The sequence below is a fragment of the Rhodamnia argentea genome, chromosome 6 (assembly GCF_020921035.1).
Source record: "Rhodamnia argentea isolate NSW1041297 chromosome 6, ASM2092103v1, whole genome shotgun sequence".
In the NCBI taxonomy this organism is placed as follows: Eukaryota; Viridiplantae; Streptophyta; class Magnoliopsida; order Myrtales; family Myrtaceae; genus Rhodamnia; species Rhodamnia argentea.
This window is the reverse complement of record NC_063155.1, coordinates 28,304,964-28,325,643: the sequence shown is the minus strand read 5'-3', so window position 1 is coordinate 28,325,643 and position 20,680 is coordinate 28,304,964. Positions and strand designations below refer to the sequence as shown.

Genomic DNA, 20,680 nt, shown 5'->3' with positions numbered 1-20,680 from the left:
CCACAGGTTTATTCTTGTGGCTCGGGACACCCCCAACACCAACACTTGAGGCATCGCAATGCACCTCAAAAGCTTCAATAAAATCTGGAAGCACTAAAACCGGGGCTTCAGTCACCTTATTCTTCAATAACTCAAATGCAGCGTCTGCCTCTTTGGTTCACACAAATCTGCCTCCCTTCATACAATCCGTAAGAGGCGCAATAATGGTGCTGAAATCCCGAATAAACCTTCGATAAAAGGACGCTAATCCATGAAAGCTGCATACCTCATGAATATTTTTCGTAGTCTCCCAAGTCGTAATGGCGTCGATCTTAAGTGGATCCATCTGAATGCCTTCCTTCGATACAATATAACCCAAAAAAGTCACTTGATCGGTTAAAAAGTGACACTTCTTGGTGTTGGCATACAATTTCTGCTCTCTCAAAATCTCAAATACTTTTCTCAAGTGCTGCAAGTGTTGCTCAATTGAAGCACTATAAATCAAAATATCATCAAAATAAATGACAACAAATTGGCCAATAAAAGGACGAAAAGCCTAATTCATTAGCCTCATAAAAGTGCTTGGCACATTAGACAATCCGAAAGGCATCACCATCCACTCATACAGACCATCTCTAGTCTTAAACGCCATCTTCCACTCATCCCCGTGTCGCATCCTAATATGATGATATCCACTTCTCAAGCCTATCTTCGAAAAGATAGTCACCCCATGCAACCGATCAATCAAATCATCAAACCGCGAGATAGGAAATCGATACTTGATTGTGATTTTGCTAATAGCTCTGCTATCTATGCACATTCTCCACGACCCATCTTTCTTAGGAACCAATAAAGCCGACATTGCACAGGGACTCATGCTCTTGGACTGCTCCTTTTTCTAACAGCTCCCGCACTTGTCTCTGCAGCTCCTCATGTTCCTTAGGACTCATCCCGTAAGCTGCTTTATTAGGAATAACATCTTTTGGAATGAAATCAATACAATGTTGAATATCTCTCATGGGCGGTAACCTAGGTGACATCTCTCCCAAGACGACATCAGCAAACTCTTCAAGCAAGGGCAGAACTTGAGTGGGAATTTTGGGACTATCAAAATTCTGCTCCGTCACAACAATGGCAAAAAGCTCGGGCGCATTCACTGCCTCTTCTTGGAAGTCCGACTTGGATAGCAGATTATTCATCACCCCCTTTCTCAAATTTGAAGGATTTAGGATAATAATCCGACCATCCTTATTAAAGGTGTAGGTATTCCCGAAGCGGTGATGCTGTGTCTTCCTATTAAATTGCTACGGTCTTCCCAACAGAATACGACAAGCGTCCATCGGGACTACATCACACCACATCTCATCAGAATATCTTTTCTCAATCGAAAATTGCACAAGACACCTCTTACTCACCTTCACCTCGTTCCTTTTCCGAAGCCACGACAGCTTGTATGGTTGAGGATGATCTTCTGTTTTCAGCCCCAACTTCTCCACCATGGTGGTGGACACCACATTCTCGCAGCTCCCTCCATCTATTATCATGCTACATAATTTTCCTCCACTAGTGCACTTAGTATGAAAGATATTATGCCTAAGCCACAATTCATCTTCCGCTACAACAGCATTTAAAATTCTTCTAACAACTAGTGACTCGCCAGAATCAACATAGATATGTCATCCCGATCTAGATCCGTATCCTCTTGTCCTCCATCGGCTTCATCATAAACTGGATCTTCATCAACAGTTGGATTATCAACAAACGTTACGATCCGTCGATTCGGACAATCGGTAGCGAAATGTCAGAGACCCTAGCACTTGAAACATCGCTTGATTGTAGCTCCTCCCCTGCTAGTTCCAGTACTACTCTGCCCTTTCTTGGATGCGGGTTTAGAACTCGCACCCTTAATTGCGGTTGGTGTCGAATTGGTTGAAGAAATCCATGTTTTTCCTCGGGGTTCTTTGTCTGATCACCGATTCTAGAATTTGGAACTGCTGTCCTTCCTTTTATACTGACCTTCTACCTTCAAGGCCAACTCGCACACATCCTCATAGGTCCAATATTGTTGTAACTGGACAAGATCAGAAATTTCATACCGTAGCCCCGCCAAATATCGAGCAATTGTTTGTTTGTCTTCCTCAACCACATCACAACGCATCCGCAATTGATCTAACTCCTCGGTATCTTGCTTGACTGTTAAATCACGCCGCTTAACATTGTGATACTCAATAAACGCCTTCTGCCTATAATGAGTAGGTAAAAAAAAAATTTGCAACAATTTCTTCATCTTATCCCCGCAATTCACTTTTGATTTCCCCTCTCTAGCACGTTGCCTTTTCACATGCTCCCACCATATTGAGGCATGCTTTCGTAGCCTAATAGCCACTAATTTAACTTTCCGCTCTTCAATCGGATCCTTAATATCAAAAATCATCTCTACTGTATGTAACCAATCAATAAACTCATCGGGATGAGCCTTACCTTAAAACTCGGGAATCGCGATCTCCATCCCGAAATTACGAGAAGATGGCTGATTTCCGGGTCGTACTCCTCAATTCCGTCCCTGGTTCAAAACCTCGAAAGGGTTGACATCCTCCTCTTTATCATTGGACTGATCCTCAGATTATGCTCCTTCTTCGGATTGAACATCCAATCTCGCCTCCGCAAGTTGTCGCTCCAAATCCTAGATTCGCCTTCTCTGTTCTTCAATTTCTACGTCTTGCGGGTCTCTTAGATGCGGTTGTTCATCCGCTTCAAGAACGACTCCATGTCCCCGACCACCTCAAGCCTGCCGTCCACGACCACCATGATTACGTTCAGCCATCGGTCCAAGGCAACTTATGCTCTGATACCAATTGATGCCGAAACGCAAACGAAAATTGGTCGAACAGGAGAATTAGAATTGATAACGAGAAACAATCTATTCTCTCAAATACGATTATCAAATTGATAGAATAATATCAAAAAGTCTCCCCTCTTCGAAACCCTAAAATACTCTTTTATATGGTGTTAACCCTAATTACATTAAGGAACATAAAATTACGAAAACGCCACCAAAACTACAAAAAAATGCTCAAAAACCCAAGAAGACAACTCCGAAATGCTAAAAAATGACATTCGTCACAGCATAGCGTGAGTTTCAATCAGCGGCCCGTTTCCATGCAGCCGACCAAATTTTGGCCCATTCCGAGTTCGCCGGTCCTAAGTGCATCGGAGGGCGTTGCGGCCCTCACCGATCACTTGGCAAGGGCTTCGCGCAGCCCCTTACCCAGGCCCGGTGAGAGCCGTGACGACCTCGCCGGATCTGGGCTGAAGGCTTTGCGGCCCTCGCCCCGATCTGGCTGGCTACAAGCTCTGTTCTTACCTTAATGAAAATAGAGCTTGTAACAAGTATGCTATCCCACATACACGGCTCTCCTGGCCTCCCATAGGAATTGTTTTTTTTTAACCACCAAAATCTCCTTCGGATTTTGATTCACAATGTGGAAACACTTTATAATACTAGAATGCTGATGCACAGGTTCCACATAGTGGCAAGTGCCAAGCATGCTATTAGGATTAATCAAAACATTTCGATATGTTAAGAGAATCATACTAGGCAAAAACGAAAGGAAGGATAAAGTGTTTATGAGCTCATGAAATGACAGCACACAAGTTTATTATAGGAGGGCGAAGTCTGCCCCTTAGATTACAAACTGCCGCCTTATATAGGCATGAAGATAGGCAAAATACATAGTGCACACGCCAACAATATTGGCAATAAGGACAAACACAAACATATGAGGTGCACAGATTTGTGCCAGATTTTCAGAATCATATCCTCCGTCCGAGCTTTCAGATGGACTTGGTGAGAAGGCTGATCTAGGACAGATTTTGGGTAGATTTCCGACAGCTTCAAAGCCATGCCCACCCGAAAATGGGGGAGGTCTCGGCAAATCTCCTCAGGTATTCGTCCATGGTGAACTGCCGAAAAGCAGCGGGTTTACCCGAGGATACGAGCTCCGGCAACGGTCCGACCTGAGTCTCTGAATTGTTCAAGTTGTAGAAAACTGCTATCGACACGCGTGGCTCACGATTATGGTTGGCCAACACCCGGTGGTCCACGCTTTTGTACTCATTGTTGGACATGATCTGGGAAAATCGAGATTCAGATTCCTATTTCATAGTATAATGTTACTATTAAACCTACTCAATTGGCTTACAAACGCTCCTAGTACTCAACGGAAGTTTACCTGGAGGATGTCGCCGACATTCACAACGAGAGCGCCCGGGATGGGCGCCACACCCACCCACTCATCGCCGTGCTTCACCTGCAAACCGGGGAGGCGGTCCTGCAGGAGCACTGAGATCACTCCCGGGTCCGTGTGGGACGCCAAGCCGACCGTCAAATCGGGCTGGGGACAGTGCGGATAGTAATTGGCCACCATCGTCCTGCTCTCCGGGCACACCAATTCCTGTAGCTTTGCGGGACTCAATCCTAGGCCCTCGCTCAGCAGTCCCATCAGGATGCCTCCCAGCCGTTGGATCTGCTGATTCCATTCCATCACCTCATTTCTGCACACCTCGGGGATCTCTTCCATGTCCGCTTCCGGCTCCAGCCTTATCTGGAGCGAGTCCCTGCGACATTATTCCTTGCATTGGTTTGAAGTTGAACTAATTCTTTATCCAGTTATTCAATATCACACTCATCACATTAGGATGTGTCATCATCGTCCTTAAATTTTATATATATATATATCAATTAAGAGACTGAAGCTAAATGAAGTGGTAGTGTTGATTACCTCCAGGTCGCCGCTTTGGAGTGGAGCATGCTGGCGTTGGAGAAGAACTTGACCCCCGTCTCGGACTCCTTCCGGTAGATCCTCGCCTTTGCCTCCATCGGCTGCTCATTGAAGGCCTTCACCGCCGTGATTGTGCGGTCCATTACCTCCGTCGGCACACCGTGGTTGACTACCTGGAAGAAGCCGAGCTCGCGAGCTGCTCGCCCCACTTCTTGGACAATGGAAGGCCGCCGGCCGGAGTCGCAGCGGGATAGGTCGATGGTGGGGATGGAAAAGGGCCTGGCCGGGGCAAGCTTGAGGCTGGAGAGGGTCTCGGGCGGGTGGACGAAGAAGGGAGGGATGGAGGTGAGGCCGGAGTCGACGAGACCTTTGACTCCGAGCTTGGATTCTTCGAATTGCTTGAGCTCTTGGGCGTGGTCGAAGGCATGTTGAGTGGCGTCGGCGAAGCCCATGGTTCGACTCCGAGTTCCGGTTCGACCGATGGGAGTGGGGTGCAAGGAAAGAGAAAGGGAAGGACGAAGAGGCGATGTGAGAGGAAGAGACATCTCCTAGATTCATTAAATAAGAAAATAAACTTACGAAAGTCAACGGGTGCTTTCCACTTTCTGTTTATGGAATTTGACCTGGTATTAAAATCAAATTAATAAACGAGATTGGATAAGAATTGAGGGATCATCCAGCTCAACATGTTGGTTTTTTAAAGCAAAGTCTTCCCATTTTTTTACGGGACTGCGAGCAACACGAGGAGCACATCAGAAGTAATGCATTAGGCCTTTAAAGTAATTATTCTGGGATTTTTAGTATTTACAACTATTATTCGTTTATACCATGTGTGGGAAGAATCATGAAAGCTAATTTAAATTGCAATTTAGGGGGAAGTGTTTAATCCATGGACAAAAGAACATGCTAGGGAGGCAATAGTAGCACATGCAGTTGACTTGGGACTCACTTGGCATTCGCTCCCAGAAATATAGCCATCCCCACCAAATGAATGTGGAGACTTCAAATTTTTTTTTCTTTTTGTGCACGGCCCATATTCCTATCAAAATAAGAAATTTTTAATTGTCATTTCTCTAGTGTATGAAATAAGATTATATTCTTGGTGCTCGAAAAGTTTGTTATTTCTAATTTCAGAAAATACAATAACATCTATAAATGAAATTTTCCTAACAACCTTTTAACTGGTCGATTGAAAATAATGGTCATCATATTTTATGATTCGAATCAGACACATTAAGTTGTGCTAGATAGCCCATGAGAAACACTATCTAATCATAAAAGCTAATTTAAGTTGCAATTTAAGGGGAAGTCTTTAATGTATATACTCAAAAGAACATCCAGATGAATGTGCAGACTCCAATTTCTTTTTCTTTTCTTATTATTAAAAAGAAAGTGACATGTGTGGTTGATTCTCTTATCCCAAACAATCTTTTTTATTCTGTGTACATTTTCTTTTTCATTTTTTGTGCAAGACCCATATCCCTATCAAAACAAGAATTTTAAATTGTTATTTCTCTATCGTATGACATATGATTGATATAATTCTTGATGCTCGAAAAACTTGTTGTTTCTAATTTCAAAGGATGCAATGAAATCTAAAAAGGAAATATCCTAACAATGTTTTTATTGGACCATTCAAAATAATGGTCATGATATTTTATGACTCGAATTGTACACGTTACCCACTGATATATAGCTCATGACAAACTATCTAATCATAAAAACTAATTCAGGGAAGTCTTTAATCTATATTCAAAAGAACATGCAAATGAATATGGAGACTTCAAATTTTTTTTCTTTTCTTCTTATTAAAAAAAGGTAACGTGTTTTGTTGATTCTCTAATCCCAAAAAATCTTGTTTGTATTCCGTGTACTCTTTTTTTCTTTTGTGCACAACCATGTTCCAATCAAAACATTTACATTGTTACTTCTCTGTCGTGTGACATACGATTGATATTAGACGATTTCAATGGGAACAGCAGAGCGACGAGGATGAGGAATGAGCCGAGTGTTGCCAGACATATCGACTAATTGTGAAGAAAAATAGATGAAGACGTTAGTTAACATAGTCACACACACATTGTTAGGATTAAGACAATGGCTTGGAATTTGGTAAATCCAAACCAATTACAACTTCAAAAGCGATTGCTTCTATCAACAACAGGGAAGCATCTTATTCTTGCATCACAAATCTTAGCCTGTATGCCTCTTAAATCACGCCCTGAAGTAATTTTTCGGAGATCTCCCATCCAACTCGTTGGTGTGGAATGTCTTCAGGTAATCGCCAACCTTGAACTGTCGATATACAACGGGTTTCTCCTGCCATTTGAGCTCCGAGAACGGTCCGAACGGGCTTTCGCAGTCGCTGGGATAGTAGAAAACTACCACCGACATGCGTGGCTCTTGACTGGCGTTGGCTAGCGCTCGGTGGTCCACACTTTTGTACTCATCATTGGACATGATTTGGATAAATCCAAATTTATGTTAGAACAGATTTTTGTCCCTTATAGAAAGGATTAATACCACGAAAAATTTCAAACTGATACATCTGTGATAAATATATCCCAAATTACTTTTTCGTGGTATTAATCCTTTCTATAAGGGACAAAAATCTGTTCTAACGTAAATTTAGATTTATCCAGATCATGTCCAATGACGAGTACAAAAGTGTGGACCACCGAGCGCTGGCCAACGCTAGTCGAGAGCCACGCATGTCGGTGGTAGTTTTCTACTATCCCAGCGACTGCGAAAGCCCGTTCGGACCGCTTCTTGAGCTCAAATCGCAGGAGAAACCCGTTGTATATCGGCAGTTCAAGGTTGGTGATTACCTGAAGACATTCCACACCAACGAGTTGGATGGGAGATCTCCGAAAAATTACTTCAGGGCGTGATTTAAGAGGCATACAGGCTAAGATTTGTGATGCAAGAATAAGATGCTTCCCTGTTGTTGATAGAAGCAATCGCTTTTGAAGTTGTAATCGGTTTAGATTTACCAAATTCCAAGCCATTGTCTTAGTCCTAACAATGTGTGTGTAACTATATTAAATAACGTCTTCATCTATTTTTCTTCACAATTAGTCGGTATGTCTGGCAACACTAGCTCATTCCTCATTCTCTTCTCTCCGCTGTTCCCATTGAAATCGTCCAATAACAATCGTATGTCATATGACAGAGAAGTAACAATGTAAATATTTTGATTGGAATATGGTTGTGCACAAAAGAGAAAAAGAGTACACGGGAATAGAAACAAGATTATTTGGGATTAGAGAATCAACAAAACACGTTACCTTTTTTTAATAAGAAGAAAAGAAAAAAAATTGAAGTCTCCATATTCATTTGCATGGTCTTTGAGTATAGATTAAAGACTTCCCTGAATTAGTTTTTATGATTAGATAGTTTGTCATGAACTATCTATCAGTGGGTAATGTGTACAATTCGAGTCATAAAATATCATGGCCATTATTTTGAATGGTCCAATAAAAGAATTGTTAGGATAATTTCATTTTAAGATTTCATTGCATCTTTTGAAATTATAAATAACAAGCTTTTTGAGCATCAATAATCATATCAATCATACGTCATAGATAGAGAAATAACAATTTTAAAGTCTTATTTTGATAGGGACATAAGTCTTGCACAAAAAAATAAAAGAAAAAGTACACAGGATAAAAAAGATTATTTGGGATAAGAGAATCAACCAAACATGTCACTTTTTTGTAATAATAAGAAAAGAAAAAGAAATTGGAGTCTGCACATTCGTATGCATGTTCTTTTGAGTATACATTAAAGACTTCCCCCTAAATTGCAACTTAAATTAGTTTTTATGATTAGATAGTGTTTCTCATGGGCTATCTAGCACAACTTAATGTGTCTGGTTCGAATCATAAAATATGATGACCATTATTTTCAATCGACCAATTAAAAGGTTGTTAGGAAAATTTCATTTATAGATTTTATTGTATTTTTCTGAAATTAGAAATAACAAACTTTTTGAGCACCATCCTTACCGGAAAGGAAAAAAAAAAACTTTTCGAGCACCAAGAATATAATCTCTTTTTTGTGATGAAAAAAATAATTTGGAGTAAATACCAATTTGGGGATTTTTTGTGGTGAGAAAAATAATTTGGAATAAATTTATCACATGTGTAGCAGTTTTAGGTTTTTCATGGTATGATTGTTAAGGTGTGTTGAGCACAAATCTCCTTAAGACACTAATTAAACCAATTAATTTGCAAGAATGCAACTTTGCAATTTAAACGGGGTGGGTAAACTTCCATAAGTAGAATTTTACCTGAAGGAGGTCGCCGATGTTGACAACAAGAGCACCCGGAATGGGAGTCACATCCGCCCACTCGTTGCCGTGCTTCACCTGCAGCCCGCTGATCAGGTCCTGAAGGAGCACCGTGATCACTCTCGGGACGGTGTGGGACGCGATTCCGATCGTCAGATCCGGCTGGGGACAGCACGGATAGTATTGCCCCGCCATGTTTATCAGGAGCGTGTCCCTGCAAAATTATTTCGTGCTTTGAACTCATTTCATGTTTTGAAATTTTGAAGTGTTTTGAGTTAACAAAACATCAAAATGAATTCACCCGCAACATTCAAATTAATGAAAAGTAAAACTATATCCAAAGGCGCACTTATGTAGGAAGAAAGAGTTTTCTAACAATATATGTGAAAATCGATACTTTATGTTGAGTCACTGTAAGTTTGTCATTCGTAAAATTCGCAAAATATTTAGAAACTTGTCCAAGGACGTTGAAAATTATGGTTTACACCAAAGAATGAAATAAAATCACGTCAATCTTGAGTTACTCACATTCGTGTCGATGTAGAAATGGACAATCCTATGTCAAACCAAACTAATATCCTAAATCAATAGGAGAGTAAGATAATACGATGCATGTGTGACTTACCTCCAGTTACCCGCTTTGGAGTGACGCAAGTCGATGTTGGCGAAGAAGGCGAGGCCGGTCTCTGATTCCCTCCGATAAATCCTTGCCTTTGCCTCTGCCTCTGTTGGTTGCTCATGGAATGCTTTCATTGCCGCGATCGTTCGGTCCAGGACCTCCGTAGGTACGCTGTGGTTGACTATTTGGAAGAAGCTGAACTTGCGAGCGGCGCTGGCAACCTCCTCGACTACTAAGGGTCGCTGATCAGAGTCAAGGCCGGAGAGGTCGACAGTTGGGATTGATTTGGGCTTGTGCCGACGGGTTTGAGGCTGGATAGAACGTTGGGCCAGTGGATGAAGAGGGGAGGGAGCCGGGGAGGCCTTTGACTCCGAGCTTGGAGTCTTCGAATTGCCGGACCTCTAGGGCTCTGTCGAGGGCTTGTTGTTCATTAGTGTGAAACCCATGCTTACTGCGATCTCCTTCTTCTTCTGAACTTTGCTTGGACGTGTTTTGGAGGTGGGGGAAAGGGGTCGATTTTAAAGGGAGAGAGAGGGGACCATGGCATTCGAAAGATTGCGCACGTGCTGAGAAGTTGTTGCTTGGTAAAAGATGAGTTGGTTCCTGCGCACCTCGTCTTCATCCGAGGAAAAATATAGTGTCTCCTGATAAGTAGCCGCCAATCCATTACCACACTTCCATGTTTTACGTATTATTTGCACATCGTGCAGATCATAGTAGCTCAAGTAGCCATTCTACTAAGCTATATTTAAGTAGATTTTGCAGACAAAAGTAAGTGCAATTATCGTTATTTCCCATTATAGAATGATCTAGGGAAACCCTAAAATCAACCCGGCTCTTAAATTATGGACCCATTCTGGTTAAGATGTTTTATTGAATTGACAAATTTTTTTTATTGGTGTGTTTATCAGTGTTTCACCAGAAATTGACCCAGTCGGCGTAATACTTTTCACCGGAGATTTATCTCTTTTTTTTTTTTTATTATTGGATTTGGTTTAGTGGCAATTCCGACAAGAAGTAGATTGGGTAGAAAGAACTAATTTAAACTAAAGGTAAGTAAATACAAATATGATGGTTAATAATCAAATTGACAGTTACAACCAAATCTTCATAACTCTAGGCTTCATAATTGCATGCTGACCTTATCTACAGGCGGTTACAATTGCTATTTGCCATGGGATATAACCATCAATTGGTATCTTTACCTCGACATCTTCACTAAATTTTCGAGCTTCTGAATTCAATAGTTATCTATGTTTGTTAAGTATCAATGGTCTTTGACAACAAAAAAAAAAAGTATCAATGGTCGACTAATAGCCATCATATTTCGATAGTTGTATCATGGCTATCAATAACTCATCGCTCATATAAACATAAAACCAAAACTCATCGATGCCACATCAATTAAAAATGCTTTGTCATTTTTTGGTGTCAACAATTAGCAAGATTGATGGTTTGCTAAAATATTTGTTCTTATGTGGTAGAAAATTGGCTCTCAACTAGTAGCAATTAACTACATCAATGGTTGTTATAAAACTGTATTTCATGAGCTAGTAGTATATAAGGTTAATGCCATGAAAACCCCAAACTGGTACATATGTGATAAGTTTACCTCAAACTAATTTTTTGATTGCAAAAAACCTCAAAATAGTATACTTGTGATAAATTTACCCTAAATTGGTACACATGCAACTAATTTACCCTCCGTTAGTTTTCGTAAAATTGAGTTAATGCCACGAAAAACTTCAAATTAGTACACATGTGACAAACGGAGAGTAAAAATCTCAAACCGATAAATCCGTGAACTGCCTTATGTCGTCTAACTCAACAATTTGACAGTAAAATTTAACGAAAAATAATTGAGGATAAATTTATCACGGGTATACCGATTTATAGTCTTTTATGGTCAAAAAATTAGTGTGGGGTAAATTTATCTCAAATGTATCTATTTGAAATTTTTCGTGGTATTAACCTTAGTATATAAGGTTAAGGGATCAATCACCTCCATTTATCCAGTTGTAATCATGATTCAGTTTCTTCGCGGCTCCCACACCCAAAATGTCGTGACACACAAAATCGGTAAGTTACGTAAGACGTTATGTGGGTGTAACAGTGAAAATGACCTTCGTCACGATTTGGAACAACAGAAGAATGGTCCTTGAGGGATCATGGTTAGGTCAATTTGCCCCTTAGCGAGAGGAATTTGTTTGGTAAAATATCATATTTCATGATTGAGTAATTAAGTCCAAAACTTTTTGAAAAATTGTTAATGTAGTCTATTTGGCTAATTTTGATCGGAAATTGCTAACATGGTATCGGCGGTCCACGATCGTTCTACGTGGCACGGCCGATATTGACGTGAATAATTTTTGCGAATTTTTTTTTATGTTATCTATTTTTTTTTCATTATTTTTCCGCCAATCGCCGGGCCTCGACGATGGCCGGCGATTGGCCAAAGGAAATAATCAGCGAGGGTCTCCCTTGCTGGCCTTTGACGAGGGGCAATCCCATTGATATATGGCGAAGGCGAGCCTCACCTATGGCAAGTCATTCGCCATTGCCAAGGCCCGATGATCAATGTAGGATGAAAAAAAGAGAGAAATAAACAAAATAAAAACCAAAAAGAATAAAAATTGTAAAAGTTGTATGCTTCAATGCCGGTTGTGCCACGTAGGATGCCCAAGATCCACGTCGGCGATTTCCAATCAAAACTGGCTGAATAAACTATATTGGCAAGTTGTCAAAACGTTTAGGACTCAATTGGTCAAATTAAATGGTTTAGGATTAAATTGATATAAGTACAATAGATTTATAACTTTTTTAGTAATATCACAGGAGATTAATGGGTACTTGATTGTTATCATTTATCTCGATTTTCTGATAAACTAAATAGGTAAATAGATGGGGCAAAGACTGCTATAAAATTGTAACAAAATTAAATTGGATGTGGCATACGGTTAACCAAATCTCCTTAAGATGATTAGTTCCAGTCAACGATGCTAAGCAGCTTCACGAATTATGCCTCCCAAGATATAAGACCTCTAACCCGTTTGTATTTTCACTATACAAACATGACTCTGTCGAACACTTATCGACACCGGCATACTTAGAGAATGACTATAGAGAAAACTAGAGGAGTGCTTTGGGGAGTTCTTCTAGTTCTTATTTTGAAATAAAGAGACACGTCTATTTATATACAGTGAAAAAAGTTGCAGAAACTTGCAAGGACATAAACTCAAGAGTCATATCTGTTATACTCCACATTTAGCAAGCCATTAACCCTTAATAACTACAATATTAAAGTGAGAAATCGCAACAGAATGAAGAGTCACATGAAATGAAATAACATATGAATTGAAAAGATACGTGAATTGAAGAGGCGTATCTCGCTTTGCTCAGTTTCATTAATCTATTAACCGACCATAATTATAACACCTGCAATCTTCTTCTGATGAACTTGGCCGTGGTGTTTTGGAGAGGGGGGGGAGCGGGGGGCGCTTGATTTTTAAGGGGAGAGGGAGGTGACCAAGGCATGCTAAAGAATGTGCACGTGATATAATAGAAGTTGTTGCATGATAAAAAGATGAGATGGTTCACTCACACCTTGTCTTCATCTGAGGAAAAATTTAATGTCTCCTGATAAGGGGCCGCCAATCCGTCACCGCACTCCCATGTTTTATGTTATATTTGCGCATCAAGCAAATCATAGTAGCTTTGAATTTCATTTCTCAAAATTACCCATAAGAATTCTTGTTACTTTTTCTCGTAGAATGATAAAGGAACTCGTGTTTTTTTTTTTTTTTTTTTGCACTTTTAGATAGGAAATCAATCAATACTTAGCAGAATGATAAGCCTTAGATTATCAAAAGTCTGATATGAAAAAAATTGTTCATCCACAAAAAGAACTAATATACTCTAATAAAGTAAGATTTAAATGATGGGCGATATGGATGGGAACAGCATGGTGAAGAGGATGAGGAATGAGCGAATGTTGCCAAACATACCGTTGACGCCTGAATTTTGGTTTTTATTTTATCATAAACTGCTTAAAAAATTGGAGGCTAACTTCAGTCTCTAACAAAAAAAAATAATTGAATCAGTTTTCATATTTATTTTAGCATACATTTACATTAGCATTTGAGTCGGATCGACGTCGGATGAACCTAATTCAATTTGGATTAAGCTCGCAGGAATGTGAAAATCAATCTAGCCGATGATCTTCTGGTCAATTATCGCGAAGGATTACAATTCTCGAGCGGAATTCTAAGTATGGGTGTTTCACAACAAAACGTAATCTTTAGAGCGTGAATCAAGTGAAAGTAGGCAGAAGCAAGATTTTAAATGATTTATTCGGGATCAGAAAATATATTATCAAATAACATGGAATCGTGCATGGAGATTTGATTTTATCTCGGAGTCCAATCTTCTGCTGCTTATAAAAGAAGGAGGGGGGCTTCATCCACAAAAAGAATTAATATACTCTAATTAAGTAAGATTTAAATGATGGGTGATATGGATGGGAACAGCATGGTGAAGAGGATGAGGAATGAGCGAATGTTGCCAAACATACCGTTGACGCCTGAATTTTGGTTTTTATTTTATCATAAATTGCTTAAAAAATTGGAGGCTAACTTCAGTCTCTAACAAAAAAAAATAATTGAATCAGTTTTCATATTTATTTTAGCATACATTTACATTAGCATTTGAGTCGGATCGACGTCGGATGAACCTAATTCAATTTGGATTAAGCTCGCAGGAATGTGAAAATCAATCTAGCCGATGATCTTCTGGTCAATTATCGCGAAGGATTACATTTCTCGAGCGGAATTCTGAGTATGGGTGTTTCACAACAAAACGTAATCTTTAGAGCGTGAATCAAATGAAAGTATGCAGAAGCAAGATTTTAAATGATATATTCGGGACCAGAAAAGATATTATCAAATAACATGGAATCGTGCATGGAGATTTGATTTTATCTCGGAGTCCAATCTTCTGCTGCTTATAAAAGAAGGAGGGGGGCTTCGTCCAAAGAAAAAAAAAAGGTGAGCAGAGAAGGGTGAGAAAGAGAGAGAAGCGTGAGGATCATAGATAGCAGAGTCTTGAGAGTGTGAGAGAAGGGCGACGCACTGGGCGAGCACGGCCAGAAGGAGGAGAATTCACTGACAATTCTCCACGGCCAAAGACAAAGGAAGGCAACATATGAGAGCTTGAGGCGGTGGATGTCTTTATGTGGATTTCGTCCAGATCAGGGAGAAGGCTTCTAAAGCTACTTTCTTTTTTTGTTCCTTTGACATCGTTATTTGTGATTTTGATCTTTGCTCTTCGTTGTTTTACTTTCTTACTTAATAGTCAGAAAACATAACTAGAAAATCACGTGAGAGAGAAAGAAAAGAGGAGGCAGCCGAAGTCTCTCTCCCAACGTCCTCTGCGCGCGCGGTCTCCGTCGCCGAGATTTGTCAGCCTGATGAAGCGGCTATAGTTGCTGATCCGTTCATGAACAGCCGTCCCTCTCGAGCTTACCACTCTCACGTAGACATCGGCAAATACTCTCTCCGTAGCTCCATCTTCTCGTACCATTCATTATTCTACGATCCTGGTTTAGTCTTCCGATAAAGTTAATTTCTTTTCCATTAATTGCTAAGTAGAGTTGAATTTCTTTTCCATTAATTGCTAAGTAGAGTGCAGGCCTGAAGGCAACACCCAGGAAAAAGAGGCCAAAGAAGGAGACATGCGATGGCGTTTATCCTGATGGATCCATGTCAAATGACAGAGAAGGGGGTGAAAAGAAAGAGGTGCACATTCTTCCAGAAAAAGAGAAAAAGTCCAAAGGGGTTGTTCAATGTATGAGATCAACAACTCCTGATGCATTATTTTAGAGAACACTGAGAGTAGAGATTTTTGGGCTATATCAGTAAGAGAACGACAAAACAAAAAGGAAAGTGGAGAGATCTGTCTCTTCTCGAAGGATTTATTTGATTTATTTCCAGACAACCGCTGCCTTGCCCTTCACTGCACCGAACAAGTCCATTGGTCTTGTTCAAATTGTTTCTTTTGGGCAGGTGTCCTAATTAGGAATCAGCAGCTCCCATCAAGCCTTCTCCACAGCCATTGCGAACCGCGCCATCGAGTCTGTGCCGAGCAATCCGTGATTCACCGCCGGTCCAACCGCAAGTCGATTGGTTCGAGTTTGAATTTGGAAAGTTCATCCGCAAATTAGGTAATATTCTTATCTTTATTGGTTTGAAATATTTCATTACCTATTTTGAGCTATATCTTCATCCGACGAAATCTTTTGAGCTACAGGTGATCAATTAGGAAATCTTTTCCTAATCCGCAACCGCATACATTAAAATAAGTCTGTATATCATGCTTTAGATGGAATTATTTTTCATAACGGGCATTTCGAATTTTTAAGGTCGATCTATCGGATCGAAACTTGATTAGAAAGAAATTAAAATATTCAAGGTGATTTATTTAATTTTCATATTTGAATTGAATTTATTGGATTGTTATCTTTTTAGCAATATTTGAATGCATGTTGAAAATCTCTAAAAAATATTGCATATAGATAATTGCTGTATATATATTTGATTTACACATCATTTTAGATAGAATCGCATGTTCAAGATAGATTGCATCATTAGAATAGGATCACTTCGATAATTTGCATATTTAATTGATTTCCAGAGTAATTTAGATTAGATTACATTCTAGGATAAAACATGCATGTTAGAGTAGATTTTTATGCCTTAAATAGCTTATCTTTGATAGGTTAGGGTTTAGGTTCATTTAAACTCTAAGATATACAAGATAACTATTCCTTTGGCATAGTTTATTTTAGGGTCATAATTAAATCCGAAAATTATAAAATGTCATATGTGCCATGTCATCATGCATTTGTCATATCATTTGCCATGTCATTAGTTCATCATATAGAATTGCGTAGTATGGTCTTTAATTAATTCGAACCACGTAGTCGATTTAATATTATTTGTATTATAATTTAGTTTAATTGCATGTTTAGAATAGTCAAGTAGATTAGATTAATTTCATATGAATTCATTCGTGCCATTGCAATAGATTAAAAGTCATGCATTGCATATGAGTTAGACTTCATTTAAAAAAAATTGAAAATCAAAAAGAGAAAACAATATTGCTTGGCGCATGCTCCTTGCATATTATCTTGAGTTTTCCGGATGTAATTTAATTGATTGCACACCCATATGATAACCTATGTTAGTGACTTGGGTTAAAATCAATTAAATTTGCTTGATCAAATTTTTTCATGTAATCAAAATAGTACTAAAAGGGCGTTGCAATAATCTAGCGTAATTAAGTTTCCGCACCCAAAGTACCCAAAATCTCTAGTTCGTAAAAATAAAATAGTCCCCTCGCTATTTTATTTAGGTTCCTAATCAACCTACCATAAATGATTAGTGACAACTCCAATTAAAATCGTGGCATGTTAATTACTTGGGCTTAATACCCAAAAAAACCTCCAACATTAGCATTTGTGACAATTATAGCTAAAACTTTTTTTTTGTCTCATAAAAAACCTCAAATTTTTACTTTTGTCTCAATTTTTCTGGTCTAATATCCAAAAAAATCCTCAACTTTAACATCTATCCCAATTCTACAACCTTCAGCCTTTCGTCTATAATCATTGTTAGTTAATCCTACGTTACTCGAATTTTCTTGCCGAACTTACTAATGAATCTTCAAAATTTAGAAACAAGAGGTTTCAAGCAACAAGAATTTAGATCATTCGACCAAATACTTTCATGTCTAGAAGTTCTTTAGGCTGTTGAGTGCCGAAGAGAATACGGAAAGTGCCATTTTGAGTAACTCTGTATCTCTCGGCAATATGTAGGAAAAGTAAACAACAGAAGAGAAGTTCAAGAATTTTTTCATGTCGGCTTTATCGAAGTGTAATTCATTAACAACGTGGAAATGCCATGTATGATTAACTAATGATGATTGTGGAGGAAAAGCTATCGATGGTAGAATTGGGACAATAATAAAAGTTTGAGGTTTTTTATGAGACAAAAAAAAAGTTTTGGATATACTTGGGACATATGCTAAAATTGAGGGGGGTTTTTTTTTTTTTTTTGTATGGCTAGTAGAATTGAGACCAAATTAAAAGTTTGGGGTAGAATTGGGACAAAAATAAAAGTTGGAGGTTTTGATAAGACAAAAAAAAATTGGATATAATTGTCACAAATACTAAAGTTGAAGTTTTTTTCGGTATCGGGCCTAATAACTTGACCTTAAGTTGCAAATTGGTAGAGTTTGGGGAGAACTCGAGCTAGGTTAGTTAATTTAATTAACTTAGTAATCCATTAACTTGAAAATTTATTTAGATCGCGACGCATACCGACTAATTGTGGAGAAAAATAGATGAACTTGTTATTTAATATGGTTACACACATTCTCAGGACTAGTACGATGCCAAAAACCAAACTGAATTTACAACTCCATAAGCAATTGCTTCTTTCAATAATGGGGAAGCATCTGATTCCTGCATCATAAATCTTACCCTATATATGCCTCTTAAATCATGCCCTGAAGTAATTTTTCAGAGATTTCTCATCCAACTCGTTAGTGAAGAATGTCTTCAGGAAATCCCCGACCTTGAATTGCCGATAAACCGCAGGTTTCTCCGGTGATACGAGCTCTGGGAACGGTCCGAACAGGCTCTCGCAATCGCTTGGATAGTAGAAAACAGCAACCGACATGCGTGGTTCTCGGCTCGCGTTGGCCAGCACTCGGTGGTCCACACTTTTGTACTCGTCATTGGACATGATCTGGATAAACCCAAATTTATGTTAGTGCAGATCTCTATCCTCTACAGAGATGAGGTGATTGTTAAGCTGTGCTGAGCACAAATTTCCTTAGGACGCTAACTAAGCCAATCGATTTTGCCAAAAAGCCACTTTGAAATTTAACCGGGGCCTTAAAACTTCCATGAGTGAAATCTTACCTGGAGAAGGTCGCCGATGTTGACGATGAGAGCACCCGGAATGGGCGTCACATCCACCCACTCGTCGCCGTGCTTCACCTGCAACCCGCCGATCTGGTCCTGGAGGAGCACCGTGATCACGCTTGGGTCGGTGTGGGACGTCAACCCGATCGTCAGATCGGGCTGGGGGCAGCTCGGATAGTAGTGCCCCGCAATGTTTCTCTTCTCCAAGCACGTCAAGTTCTGTAGCGTGCTCGCGCCCAATCCTAGCCCCTCGCTCAGCAGTCCCAACAGGAGGCCTCCCAACCGTTGGACCTGTTGGTTCCACTCGATCACCTCGTTTCTGCACACCTCCGGAATCTCTTCCAGGTCTGCTAGTTTAGGACCCGACCTTATGATGAGCGTGTCCCTGCAAAAATCATTTCGTGCTTTGAACTAATCTCATTTACTTATTCTTCACCCGAATTATCGCACATGGAACTTTAGCGCTTGTTTGTTTGTGATTGTTACAAAGCAAGGCCTCTTTTCTTTTCAAGTTTAATTTAGGGTTAACACCACAGAAAACTTTAAACCGGTACATATGTGACAAATTTATCCTCAAACTATTTTTTTGATCAAAAAAAATTTCGAACTGGTACACTTATGACAAATATACCCAAACTGGTATACCTGTGACAAATTTACTCTTCATCGGTTTTCATTAAATTTAACCGTCAAATTGCTGAGTTAGATGGCACGTGCCAATTCATGAGTGTACCGGTTTGGAATTTTTACTCTTTGTTTGTCACAAGTGTATCAATTTGAGATTTTTCGTGATATTAACCCAATTAATGAATGGTAAACTTGTCACGGGTATATCGGTTTGAGGTTTTTCATGATTAAAAAAATTATTTTATGGTAAATCTATCATAGGTGTATCAATTTAGGTTTTTGATGGGCAAAAAAATAGTTTTAGATAAATGTGTCACAAGCAAACCAGTTTGGGATTTTTCATTATCAAAAAAATGATTTGGGGTAAATTTGTCACGATGTACCAGTTTAGGGTTTTCCATGGTATTAACACTTTAATTTATTATGCAAATTTCAAAAGATTAAAAAAATTATGTATGAACTGACGTGTCAATACTAGTATGTTATGAAAATTCAAAGTGTTTCGAATTAAGTACAGATCAAAATAAATTTATCGCCAGATATAAATTAATAATAAGGTAAAACAATCTCCAAACACGCACTTAAAAAGGAAGAACGAGTTTTGTAACGTTATACGTACAAATCCGTGCTTTATACTGAGTCACTGTACTTTGTCACTGATGACTTTGTACAATCCGCAAAATGATTAGAAACTTTTCCAAGGAAAATGAAAAACAAGGTTTATACAAATGGACACAACAAAATCATGTCAACTTTGAGTCACTCGCATTGGCGTCGTGTCTTCTCAACATAGAAATTGACATTCCTATGCCTAATCAAACTAATTTCATTGATCAGTTGAAAAAGTAGACAAGACGATGCATTTGTGAGTTACCTCCAGCTAGCCGCTTTGGAGTGAAGCAAGTCGACGTTGGAGAAGAAGGCGACGCCGGTCTCCGATTCCCTCCTATAGATCCTCGCCTTCGCCTCAGTGGGCTGCTCATGGAACGCTTTCAGTGCCGCGATAGTTTGGTCCAGGACCTCTGTAGGCACGCTGTGGTTGACTATCTGGAAGAAACCGAACTCACGAGCAGCACTTGCAACCTCCTCGACAACTGAGGGTCGCCGGTCAGAGTCAAGGCCGGAGAGGTCGACGGTTGGGATTGATTTAGGCTTGGCCCCGACGGGTTTGAGGCTGGATAGGACGTTGGGCGGGTGGATGAAGAGGGGAGGGAGGGAGGTGAGGCCCGAGTCGAGGAGGCCTTTGACTCCGAGCTTGGAGTCTTCGAATTGCCGGACTTCTTGGGCTTTGTCGAGGGCTTTTTGTTCATTGGCGTTGGTGACACCCATGGTTTTTCCAGCGATTTCTTCTTCTTTTTCTTCTGAATTTTGCTTGGGTGTGTTTTGGAGATGGGAGGAGG

General features: G+C 39.6%; 2 protein-coding genes across 2 annotated transcripts; both read right to left on the bottom strand.

The window, feature by feature from the left end:
* Nucleotides 1-6,769: 6,769 nt before the first annotated feature.
* LOC115728093 (1-aminocyclopropane-1-carboxylate oxidase homolog 4-like) lies at nt 6,770-20,680 on the bottom strand. Its single transcript, XM_048280404.1, has 5 exons — nt 20,155-20,680; nt 18,651-19,038; nt 18,126-18,474; nt 11,877-11,887; nt 6,770-6,870 (listed from the first exon to the last, which is right to left on the bottom strand). The coding sequence occupies exons 1-3, from the start codon at nt 20,607-20,609 to the stop codon at nt 18,226-18,228; spliced, it is 1,092 nt and encodes a 363-aa protein (XP_048136361.1). The 5' UTR covers nt 20,610-20,680; the 3' UTR covers nt 6,770-6,870; nt 11,877-11,887; nt 18,126-18,225.
* LOC115756019 (1-aminocyclopropane-1-carboxylate oxidase homolog 5-like) lies at nt 9,013-9,804 on the bottom strand. Its single transcript, XM_030695695.2, has 2 exons — nt 9,677-9,804; nt 9,013-9,265 (listed from the first exon to the last, which is right to left on the bottom strand). Exons 1-2 carry the CDS (start codon nt 9,802-9,804, stop codon nt 9,013-9,015), a joined length of 381 nt encoding a protein of 126 aa, XP_030551555.2.